Source organism: Eucalyptus grandis, chromosome 3, assembly GCF_016545825.1.
Source record: "Eucalyptus grandis isolate ANBG69807.140 chromosome 3, ASM1654582v1, whole genome shotgun sequence".
NCBI lineage: Eukaryota > Viridiplantae > Streptophyta > Magnoliopsida > Myrtales > Myrtaceae > Eucalyptus > Eucalyptus grandis.
The window spans coordinates 34,718,195-34,731,070 of NC_052614.1; the positions used below are offsets into that span (position 1 = coordinate 34,718,195).

The following is a 12,876-nucleotide window of genomic DNA, read 5'->3' on the forward strand; positions in this document are numbered from 1 at the left end:
ATAGGCATATATTAGATATTACGCATACTCTTTTAGTCACTATTTTTTATTTGGAACTATTTTGGGAAGAGGCTTTTCTTACTGTTGTATACACCATCAACTGCATTTCGTCACTTGCAATAGGTAAAATTTTCCTTAGAGTGCTTGTATGGTAGTGTCCCCAATTACAATCTTCTTCGAGTCTTTGGTAGCGCTTGTTTGTACATCTTCTCCCACATGAACGTTCAAACTTAGAGCCTCATGCACGTTATGTTGCTTTTTTGGGTATAGCGTTGAACACAAAGGTTATGGATGTTGGGATCCTATATTTAATCACCTTCGTGTGTCTTGTCATATTACCTTTTGGTAGACCTGTCAAATGAGTGGATCGGGTAGGGTTTAGGTCGGATCATAAATGGTTCGATCCAAATTGACTCATTAATTTGTTTATAATCCATTTATCGTAATGTAAAAATTCTTGACCCATATCCGACCTAACCCATTTAAATAAATCTAATAAAGCTTATTCCTTATATATATATTTTTAAATGGTATTGCTAAAACACTTTAATGCAATACAAATCTAGTAGACAATTTTTTTAATTTTTTTTAAATAAGCCTCCATTTATTTATTGGAAAATATTTTCCAATAATTTTTTTCAGGAAAATTACAATATTTCTAAATATTTGCTTGAAATATAAAAATAAATTTGAAAATATTTGATGCCTTTTGGTATAAAAAATATGATTAAATTTTTCTTTGTGTACTCCTTTTAATTTTTTTTTTTTTCTTTTCCTTTTCCTTTTCTTTTTTCTTTTTCCTTCTTCTTCAGTTGCTCACTTGCCACGACAAAAAATGGCGACTAGCTACATGGGAGCTCAAGCTCGCCCTATTTTGGCTCACCAAGCCTCGCCAATAGTTGGCGACCTTGAGCTTCGTTGGCCTCCAGCGAGCTCATCTCTTGCTTGGCCGATCATCGGCTATCGCTGTTCCAACCACTAGCTAAGGAAGATGGAAGAAGACAAGAGAAAAAAAAAAGGAAAGAAAAAGAAAAAGGAAAAGGAAATATAAAAAATTATAATTTCGATTTTTATAAAGCTAAAAGGGGAAAAAGAGTGTGTAAGCCATGGGTTGGAAATGGGTTCCAAGGTCAATCCATTTATTTTAAGTTTTAAATTTTTAAACCCATTTAAGTAAGCTCTTTAAGATTAAAATGACCCATTTATATTTAAATGGGTCATATATGGATTTAAGACCCATTTTGATAGGTTTGCCTTTTGGAAATACAAGATGTTCTCCTCTCTTCATCCCTTCAAGTCATTGCCTCATGTTTCTTTCCTCACTAATACTTTAGTGGATTTATTTCTAGAAGATCTCGCACCTCCCTCCATTCGTGAATCCTCCTCTCCAGAAGTGTCTCCTCCTCCTTCTTTTAATCCCGATGCAAATTCTATTGTAGCTTCTAACATGTTGCTCCATCCATTGATTCTCCACCGGTTGACATTCCATCATCCTCTATTCATCGCTCCACCAGAGTAAGTCAATCTTTTGTTCAATGTCGTAATTACCATTGCTTCTTTCCTAAACCTCACAAGCAGCAAGCAATGGTAGATTGGCTATAGGCCTTAGATAAATCTCATATGGCATTTGGTTGATTTGCCTCTTGATAAGTCCGTTGTAGGTTGTAAATGAGTATTTAAATTAAAACAAAGGCAAAATGGTACTATGAATCATTACAAAGCTTGGTTGGTGGAAAAAGGCTTTACTTAGGAATACAAAGTTGACTATGAAGAGACTTGCTCCTATTGCATGCCTCACTACTATCCGTAGTCTTCTTGTCGTTGCTGCAATTGAGCGCTGGTCTTTATTCCCGATGGATATTAAAATGGCATTCTTGAATGGTGATCTTACTGAAGAAGTTTATATGGTGCCTCGTCCTAGAAATACTCATTCTTCCAACAAAGTGTGCCGATTATGTAGAGCATTATATGGTCTAAAATATACTACTCATGCATGGTACTTCAAATTTAGTTCTACCATGGAATTTCTCAACTTCAAATCCAATCCCCATGATCATGCTCTTTTTGTTCAACGTACATTTCATGGGTATACATGCTGCTCTTATATGCGGATGACATAGTTATTACTGGCGATGATCATATTGGCATTTCAAAGCTTAAGCAATATCTTAGTTAATAGTTTGAAATGAAAAATCGAGGCATTCAATTACTTTTTATGCTTGAAGGTTCATTCAGAGTCCTCTGGTTGTTATCTTTCATAAGCCAAATATGCCATTGATCTTATTTCTCAAGCCAAACTCACTAACAACAAGATCGCTGCAACTTTTACTGAGACCAATGCTAAATTTGGTGCCAAAGATAGGGCTCCTCTTTTGAATCCTATACTCTATCAACAACTTGTCAATAGTTTTATATATCGTTGTTACTCGACTCGACATTGCCTATGTTGTCCATATTGTTAGTTAGTACATGACCACGCCTCGCACGACGCATTTTTGTTGTAGTATTTCAAATTCTTCGCTACATCAAGGGTACATTATTTCATGGCATTTGCTATTCTTCTCAATCTATCTTGGAATTGACTACTTATTTTGATGTTGACTAAGCTAATGACCCTTAAGATCATTGTTCCACTATGGGCTTTTTTTAGGTACTTTACTTATCTCTTGGCGTAGTAAGAAACAAACTAATGTTGCTCACTCTAGTGCAAAAGCAGAATATCAAGCTCTTGATAATACAACATCAGAATTACTATAGTTGTGGTGGCTACTAAAAGACATGGGACTGCGTCAACATGGTGGAATAGTTAGTCATTTATTATGACAACTAAAGTGCTATCCAAATAGTATATAATGATGTTGTCCACAAACGAACCGGGCACATTGTATTAGACTGTCATTTTATCTGATCTCATGTTTTTCGTGGCAATGTTCGACTTGTCTCTACTTTATTTGCTAAACAGACTATTGATGTCTTTATTAAGACACATTCACCTAGGCATTTTCTAAATCTTTACTCCAAACTCAAGTTGATTTCTTTCAAATCACATTGAGCTTGAAGGAGGATGTTAGAAATATAAAAATATTTAGAAGATTTATCTTGATTGAATCTAATTTTGATGTAATTGATTTTTTGTTATTAGATAGTTAACCTCTAAAGCTTGTATAAAAGCTCATGTATTCCTGGTTAGTAAGGTACATAATATTTAATTTTTCCGTCACTACAATTCTCAACTATAGGGATATTGAAGTTCTCAGATAGCTTTTTATTTGTTATTATGATTCGTCAAGCAAATTATTTGTGCAAGCTTTTGAGAAAATACTATGGATTTGCAACCAACATGTGAATTGTCCATTTATTAATTAGGTACAATGTTTATTGGTGAAATTTGTTTACACACTTGTTTCACAGACAATGAATGAATTGAAAAATATTTTTCAAAATATCTATTTTCTGCAAAACAAATGGAGATATAAGACTCATTTCTTGAAAGAATAGTTGGTCATAAAGGTTTAAACCCCTTCTAATAGGTCAGGCATAGATTGTGATAAATCAAATATCTTTTTTGATCATTTCATGATTGATGCTTTAAAATTGAGAAAAACTAAATTGGGGTTTTGTTTGGCATGGTCAAATCTACTTTGGTTAATAATTTGAATCGATAGAGGTAGTGATGTTAATGTACAATTACATGAATGGTTATGAGATTTATGGATAATTATTATGGCACAATCAGTCATTAAGATTACATAAAATATAATGTAATCTTTGAACTTTTAGTTTTTTTAATGTGGTCTTTGAATATTACCCAAATATGTAATATAAATCATGGATTTTTATCTATTTAACGTGGCTCCTGATATATCGAATATTTTCATATAGTTCAAGGATTGAATTGAATATATATCACACATTCATGGATTATACATAATAAATTAAAAATTGAGGGACTATAGTGTGTGGTTACCAAAATTTATAAATTATTTGTGTTATTATCCCAAACTTTAAATATAGAGCACCCTAATTTTTTTTATTGGATGGCTTGACAAGTGCCTCAAACAAAATCCTCGAGAAAAGGGAAAATAAGAAAAGAGAGGCAAAAATCGGCTGGAATTTGGCGCGCTGTTTCGGCAACTTGGCATTCGATTTCCATTGACTCGTTTCGAATTCCAAAAGATATATCCGCGTCGCCCACGACGAGCCAGCCACCATTACCTTTCACCATTCCCCATTCCATCGTGCTCCCCGTTGGGGCCCTCCCGCAGCGACCCCCAGCGGTTTCCCGTGACGGCAAATCCTTCCGCCATGCGCACTTTTTCTCTTCTGGTGTCTTTCCCAGTGAATGCTCTTTACTCTTCCTTCTTCCTTCCCTTCCCCTCCCCTCCTCTCCTCTCTCTCCCTTTCTGTCTGCAAGCGCCTTCGACCACTTTTCTGGAAATGAAGCTGCAGGGCTATTCGGCCAACGAGATCATCGCGGCCAACGAGGACCTCATCTCCGAGATCCTCCTCCTCCTCCCCGCCCGCTCCCTCCTCCGTTTCAAGTGCGTCTCCAAGCTCTGGCTCTCCATCATCTCCGGCCCCCGCTTCTCCCGCCGCCACGCCCGCCTCCACGCCGGCTCCGGGGCCTCCGGCGTCGTGCTCCGCCGCACCCCCTCGGACCACCAGTTCCTGCCGCTGGGGGGCGGCGGCGGCGGCGGCGGCGGCGATGATCCCCTATCTGGGTTCCCGTTCAAATGCCTCGATTTCGCCCCCGACCCCGCGGGCCTGAAGATCCTGCAGTCCTGCGGCGGGCTGCTCCTGTGCTGCAGCTTCCGTAAGATCGGGTGTAGGCGTAATTACTACGTCTTTAATCCGACGACGGGGCAGTTCGCGATGCTTCCCCAGCTCGGGGGTGCTTCCTCCTGTGCAACTACTGTTTATGGAGTGAGTTTGGCCTTCGACCCTTTTAAATCGTCCTACTATGACGTCGTCTGCGTTCGAAGCACCGTCGAATCCGCGTACTATTATCAAATTGAGATTTACTCGTCTCGCGACCGCGTATGGAGGCTTTCTGGGTCTCCTTTCGTCGCTCCGTTCGATATGGTGTTCGACAATGGCGTCTTTTGGAATGGTGGGGTTCATTGGATTAGCCCAACGGGGGCTTCCCTATGCTTCGATGTTGAGAAAGAGCAGTTTGGGACGATGCCAAGGCTTCCCATTTCAGAGAATCGGGGGTGTAGGAGGTTCAGGTATTTTGGGGAGTCTCGTGGGCATTTGCATTTTTTTGAGATTTATGGGTCACGGACTGCTCAATTTAAGATTTTTGAGTTGGAGAAGGATTATTCTGGGTGGTTTGTTAAATACCATGTGGAACTTGATTCTATCGTGACTGCTTTCCCAGAGGTGGTGCGCGATTACATGGATCCGGTCTATATGAATTACTATGCGATTGTTATGCTTCATCTGGTCAGAGAAGGGAACAATGAGGAGTCATCGCTGTTAGTTCATTTGCCAGGTAAAATCTTGACATATAATGTTGGTGACAAGACTTTCAGGAAGCTTTATGAGATGTCGGCTGATCAATCTAAAGGGTATGGCTCATTACAATATGGGTGGGTTGATGCTTATGAATTTATTGAGACATTAGCTCCCGTTTGATGCAAATCTCTTTCCTTGTCGATATTTCTGATCTTGTAAATCTGCAAGTTTCTATGTAATATATGTGGCTTGAAGCCTGCTAGTGCCTCCGGTGATGATGGTTTTTTCTTCTCTCCTGTCGATGGCCATGATATATGTAATGCAATGTTTTTTATTTGCGATAATGAGATATGTCTAGGATGACCCATTTGGAAGGATTTTTCTATGTATATTATCTTCAATCTATTTTTTTTTTTCGGTGAAAATTATCTTCAATCTATTGATACATCCTAATTCGTACTCTGTGACGTGTGCTGTATGTATCAGTGATATTTGAGGGTTAAGGTATGTTCTGCTTTCACCATCTGGCTGAGGGCCAAGGTCAACGTGGAGTTTCTCTAGATTTGCTGTTATAACAATCTCACTTGATTGTAACCTTTGCCGGGTCCCTATTTCATTTTACTTTCTTCTTCTTGGGGAGTGATAAGGATGGCATCCAAGTTCCCAATTCTTTCAAGAAAAATCCCTTGCTTAGGGCTGCTGAAACAAGTGAATGCACTAGACTAATTTATTTGTGCTGAAGCATCTCAATAAGATGATATCACTGTTTGTTCCTCTTTTCCCTCCTGGAGTTGATTTGTTTTCTCTGTTTTTTCATACACAGAATGCTCTTCTTGAGTAGGTGTTTTAACTGTAAGATGACTGGCAGTGAAGTTTCTCATGTTTGGGTGCCTCTTGACTTCCCGAGGAACAATTATTTGATGACAATTGAGTGATGAAGCCAGGGAGGGGCAAAGACCTGTAGAACATAATTTAAAATGTCCTATTTTGGTGGTTAAAAGTGCAAAAAATTTGAGAGAATAAGGTGTGGTTCTTTTGCAATATTTAAAGTGACAAATCATAGATAATGCCTGCATATATACTGAAGCTTGAGGTGTTTTTACTCTATATTGTCTCAGACATTGTGCTTTTCCACTTTTGAAAATATTAATGTTCTGGATTCAATGGTTCCTCTTCTAAAACAAGTACTGATGTAAGCTCTGCTATGTATGGGCTACCATAGCAGATCTTTTTCATTAAGATGGGTGAGCCCTAAACATCTTTTCTACTTATGGTTAGTTCACCTGTCTGCGCTTGGCTTTTGAGTTTCCCTTTCTGTGAGATGTAATACTTGTTTTGATATGAAACTTCTGGAGCATATTATATTGACTATGTACCTATAGATGTCATTGGACGAACTTAATGTAGCTATGATGCCTAAGGATCAGATTGGAAATTGTCTAAATTTCACTTCGGGAGATATCACCATTCCTGTTTTTCTGCATTAGCATCTGTTTGCCAGGGAGGTCTCTTTGTGATGTAGGGTTGCCTTTCCACTTTATCCTTACTTTGAGGGCATTTAAAAGACCAGGAAGGGCTTCTTCTTTTTGCTGATGAGTCCTACCATTGGTGATACGAAATGTTTGACTTTTCTTGTGTTCATCGTCAAGTTCACAATCACTGTAGGTGTGGCTTGCTCGAATTCAATGTTATCTCAGCTATTACCATGTTATTGGCTTTTGAACATATATCAATGGCCTACATTGTCATGCAAGTCTTAAATATTCTATTCCTCCATCTGTTTTGTCTTGTTGGTGAGACTGACTTGACTTAAAGTTTGTGAGATTTCTTTACTGAGACCTTTTTCCTCAGAGTGCCTAACTGAGTTGATGATTTGGCCGTGAAAGTCTAGAACACCCAGTGCCTTTTAGTGCAGATACATTATGGATTTCTTAAGCTCACTAAAGTCTGATAGATGAACACTTCTTAATGGTGTAGTATCCTATTGTATTATACGTATGGCTATGTATATCTGTATGCCAAGTCTCTTTTATGTTCACAAAGTAGAAATTACGCTTCTTTAACATGGTTGCTCTTTTAAAGGTAAGTAACATTAACTTCAGTTGGCTTCTTGTTTTCAATAGACATTAGGGTAGGTTTTTCTGTATCAAATTGCTGGTTGTGTTGGCCGGCATTTTGAAAATAAAAGTGGAAAATATCCTTTCCTATTCCTTACCCTTGTACGGAAGTGTATATCAAAATACTGGATCTCTCCTTTTCTTTTTCTTTTTTTGGGAGTCGGTATATCCTTGCATCATATGCACTCTGGCTCTATGCATGTGTCTACGTGCAGATGGTTTCTTGGCTTAGTGTGTTAAAATTACCAGCAAATCCTATCGTGTATATGGGTTCACGATCTCTATTGCTGGTTTGGCGTGCAAATTTGCAATGACCTCACTTGGAGAAATTGGTGTGACTTCGTATATCCAGTTGCAGGATTAACTGAAGTCAGTCTGGTTCTGGGAATGGATATTCAGATGGCTTTGTTTCTGATAGTGCATCAAAACTTCTCATAATTTACGTTTTGGACTTCTGTTGGATATTGAAGTTGCAAACCTAGGAGTCGCATCTGTTCCTCCTCGTAGAGTCAACAGCAATGTCAGAAATGGTACGATGCTTTCTTTTTCAAGTGCTGCATGTCTAAAAGTAAAACACGGGGTAGTAAGCTTAACATTCCTTTAACACGGGGTAGTAAGCCATCCATCTTTCCGCAATTCTAAAACACTCCTTGACCTGCTCCCTCTATGTTAACCCCGAGAAGTCAGGTAAGTTTATATTTGAATGCTTCATGTGTTTTCAATTAGGATATATATGCAAATTGAATTAGCGGATCAAGTTGATATGTTTCACTGTCTCTGCTCAGAATATTGTTACGACAAGATGAACAAACATTGCGGGTCGAAATGTTGACAAATTGTAAAATCTCCTATTGTCTTCTATTTTTCTATCATCTAGGTACGCGTTCATTGCGTTTCTTCATCTCTGAGTACGCAAATCTAGATATGTGCTGATTGCATCTCTCATCTTTTTAGTAACGATAGGCATCCTTAAAATTGTTAGGTCGGCAGGTGTGGACAACTGAACTAACCACCAAAATCTACAATCCGAGCTAATCGCCCGATACATCTTCTCTGCATAATATTTCCCCTCACTGTCTTCTCCGCATTGCGTTTCTAGAAAAGAAAGGTTGACCATTAGTACTCTAAAAGATTAAACACAAAAATGTGAAAAGAACAGAGTAGTAGAGCACCAGCTATGGCTAGATTGTATTTATCCAATTTTATTAATTTGCTCTTGAATATAGTGACTTGTCCTACATGCAATAGCTGTTACCCTCTTAAGAAGTTTAGGTGCCAGTTGGTGATATGATGATTCTCTGTTCACTATCCTAAGATTGCTATTGCCAAATTAATATCCCGTGGCAGGAGTCCCTACTCTACTAGATAATTTCGCCTTAAGTAGACAGAATTTCATTTTCCTGCTTAGTGATGATATGTGTTTTGATAAATGAGCATGCGTACATAAGTAAATTAAGATCAAACGTCTAAACATAGTAGAAGTAAAAATGTTTATAGATGTGTTTCCAAAGCATTTTCGTGTATTTTAACAAAAATGCATAGGCTAAAGGGGCTAATCATACCCTTTACCACAAAAAATGGGCTAATCATATTAATCTTTTATATCGTGCTCCAAAATTTGGTTCAGAAGTTTCTTCGGGTTCTGAGCACGAACATCTAATGTTCTCACAGCAATAGTTCTGACGTTTTTCAGACTCTAACCACGAACGTCAGATACTTTCTGGTAACATCGGTTTTCACGTTCTTGGATTCTTGACCACAAACGTCTAACGTCTTCTGATAATATTGGTTCTAACGTTCTTTAGATGTAAAATGTCTGATCTCTTTGCAAGCTCTGACGTTCTTCATATCTAGCCCCACAAGTGTTGGGCCTCTAGTTTAAACACACCACCAATTCTCACGTTGAATAGAAGAGAGAAATTGAGAAATCTCATAACTACAATTGTGTTAACAATTGCTCTTGTGTGTGATTTTGTTGATTAGTGTTACCACTCTCAATTATCGATTGTCGATTGATATCAAATGATGTGAATTGTTGCGGAAAGATTGTTCTACGAAGGCTTGGATGGTGCGAATTGCGAACCTCAACCTCTAATCAAACTTGTGATTAGCAATCTCGGTATGAACGTGATATGTTAACGAATACGTGTCAACCAACCAACGTTATAGACGTCACGAGCAAAAGAATTCGCTATCTCGCTTAATAAGTCAAATCAACCGTTATAAGGGAACCTTGATAAGATCAAATTCTCAAAAGAACAATAGAAAAGAATCTCTTAACTTTTTTCCTCCAAAAAAATATATCTGTCTCCCAAATAAAGTTGGTTAATCCTTAATATAGGCCTTCTAGTGTAACAGTTTGGTGTTGTATCCTTCATTTATTACAAGTTTACCAATTTGTGGTTTCGTTGGTATTGATCCAATTGATGAAGGGTCAATTTGCTATTAATGTATCAATTTGGGGTACATTTATCATATGTGCTCTTTAGAGTTTTTCGTAATTAAAAAATTAATTTATGGTAAATTTATCATGATATATCAGTTTGAGATTTTTTTGTGGTATTAACAAAATTAGCAATATTAGGCATTGCAAAGGCGACTAGAAAGGATGAAGTGCACATTTCCTTGGTGGATCTCGTGGAATGAACTCCAACGTTATTATATTCCAACTTGTTGCCACGAAACGTGGGGCTTGTTGGTCTCTTGCATTAAATTAGCCGAAGTCATTGGCTTTGGATAAAAATCACGAATCAATGCAATGATTGAGGTCCAGCCCTCGCCACATGGCTTCGGCAATATTTTTTTATGGTCGAACCTTCTAAACGCGATCGCGGGGTGTATTTTAATTTGGAACTGAAAATGAGTTGGTAAATCGGTGACGCATTTGCTTTGTAAAAAATTAGGGGAAAAAAAGGTTATCCAAGCATCAATTATCCTTAGAGGTCCAACGACACCTTTGGTTTAGACATAGTGTAAGAGCTAGGGGTGAGCATGGTCTGGGTTGGTCGGGCCACCCCCTAACCTAGGACCAACCCATACAGTATCGGTCCTCAATTTTTAGGACCGAGGACCGACCCTATTGAGCCTGGGATCAAGGACCGGATCGACCCAATGGGTTCGGTCCGGTTCCAGGGTCAACCCGAGACCGATCAATAATTTTTTTCGTCTCATTTTTTATACTCCCTAAAAAAGCAAACCTACAAATTCAAATTACACATCCATCAATAATGCGGCATTGTGCAACTAAACTATAAATACCAATACATATTTAGTAAATTTAAGATGACACAATAATAGAAATTTCGTACTTGTTAACCGCTCATCGAGATATGAGACAAGATGGAAAGTTCTTGTAATCATCTATCTTTAATATTCATAACACCATATGCAAAAGCGTTTTCCTGCATTTGATTATAGAGTCCACTCAACCAAAAAATGAGCTTCACACCACTTGATTAGCAAATCACCATAGCAACTGCAGTACTACTCTACTCTTAAAAAATTTATACCATTTGACACAAATTGAAAAGTAAAGTGCAGCTGAAATTCATTAATAAAATACAATTAAACCATAAAAAGTTCAAAATAATTAATATAAACCATGAATATATAACTTCACATCTTGTTAATTCACTTGAACTTCTAAATACCTGAAAACAAAACAAAACGACACATAATTAATACTCAACAAAAGTTTTAAATTGAAATTACTATTAGTGCTATTGATAGAACATCTCAATATAATATAATATAACAGACATTTTACTTAGGTTTGAATATATAAAAGAATTATAAATAATATAATATAATATGCAGGGTTGGTCCAAGGTTGGACCGACCCAAAACTCTTAGGACCGAGGACCAACCCGCACAGTGTTGGTCTTGGAATTTCAGGATCAAGAACCGACTCGGTCCCCTTGGGAACTGGACTAGGACCGGCAGGGTTGGGTCGGTCCAGGGTCGGTCCAGGGTTGACCCTAGACCGCTGCTCACCCCTAGTAAGAGCACCGCTACATCTCTAAACTCAGCTATATTCGAGCTAACCTTTGGAATAAAAGGCTATCGATTGACCTTTTTCTCCAACCCAAAGGGGACCAAAAATTTCCCAAGGTGGGTCGGGTAAACAAAGTTTTACCCATTTTGACTTGATGGTGCGGAAAAGTTTTTCCAAAAATCACAGTTAGAATTTTGGGAAAAGTCACAAAAACTCCAAACTATATCAACTGTGATATATTAATTTGTGACATCAGAAATCTCAAACTATGTTTACTGTAACACATTTACCAAAAAAAATTTCTTGTGATATAAAAAATCCCAAACTTATACTTATGTGACATATTTACTCATAAAATAATTTTTTAGCCAAAATATTGTCGTTTTCATTTCATTTAAACCACGTGAGCAAATTTGTTTCAACACAGTTTGCTTCTTGGCATCTATGTAAGCAGATTTTTAACAATTCTTGTTGATAGAACTTTGATAGAGGATTGATGTATCATATAAGTATAAGTTTGAGATTTCTAGCATCACCCAAAAAAAGAAGGATAAATGTGCCACGGTAGTTATGATTTTGATTTATTTATTTTTTTGGTTATTTTGTCCTAGAATTTTAACAATTCAAAGTTGCACAATACTCATTCTTTTTAGCTTAGGTACTTTTAATGCACTCAAGAAGTGTATCATTTGTCTGAAATCTTATATTGAATGGACGAATCAAAATAATTTGTAAAATGTAACCAATAATAAGACTCGTAAACAAAATTTCCTTGCTAAGGGATGTGATGGGTTTTTTGCTGGGTGATGGGGTACAGGTACTATAGAAATAATTTTCTTTCTCTTAAATTGTGTTCGTAATTTGGAAGTCAAAATTAAAAAATATGTAGGCTTAATAGCCGGGCTACGAGTAATATCCTTAAGAAATGTGTGTGACCTTTCTTGGATGTTCACTTGTTTATAAGAAGCTAAAGTTGATGTTTGTCACGTTAAAAGCTAAAGTTTTATTTCAGTTTTTTAATGGTAAAAAAGTATAGTGCGTTGTATAAAATCAACTTTATTGTGGTTCGAAGACATTCATTTTCTTTTATATTGCTGTCAATTAATTACAGGTGTTAGAGATATAGATGTATATAGGAGATTTATCTTGATTGATTCTGATTTGATGTAATTGATATTTTATTACTTTGATAATTAATCTCTAAAGCCTATATATAGGCTCATGTATTCAACATTAGTAATTTATAGAATATTACATTTTTTCTGTTACTACAATTCTCAATTTGGTATCAAAGCCTTTCTTTTCTAA

General features: G+C 37.2%; 1 protein-coding gene across 1 annotated transcript; it reads left to right on the top strand.

The window, feature by feature from the left end:
- Positions 1–4,437: 4,437 nt before the first annotated feature.
- On the top strand, positions 4,438–5,637 carry LOC104439567 (F-box protein At5g07610). Its single transcript, XM_010052616.1, has one exon. It carries the CDS (start codon positions 4,438–4,440, stop codon positions 5,635–5,637), a length of 1,200 nt encoding a protein of 399 aa, XP_010050918.1.
- Positions 5,638–12,876: the final 7,239 nt, after the last annotated feature.

What these genes read in the sequence shown, in the direction of transcription:
- LOC104439567 (XM_010052616.1), top strand. Translation starts at nt 4,438, where the DNA reads ATGAAGCTGCAGGGCTATTCGGCCAACGAGATCATCGCGGCCAACGAG.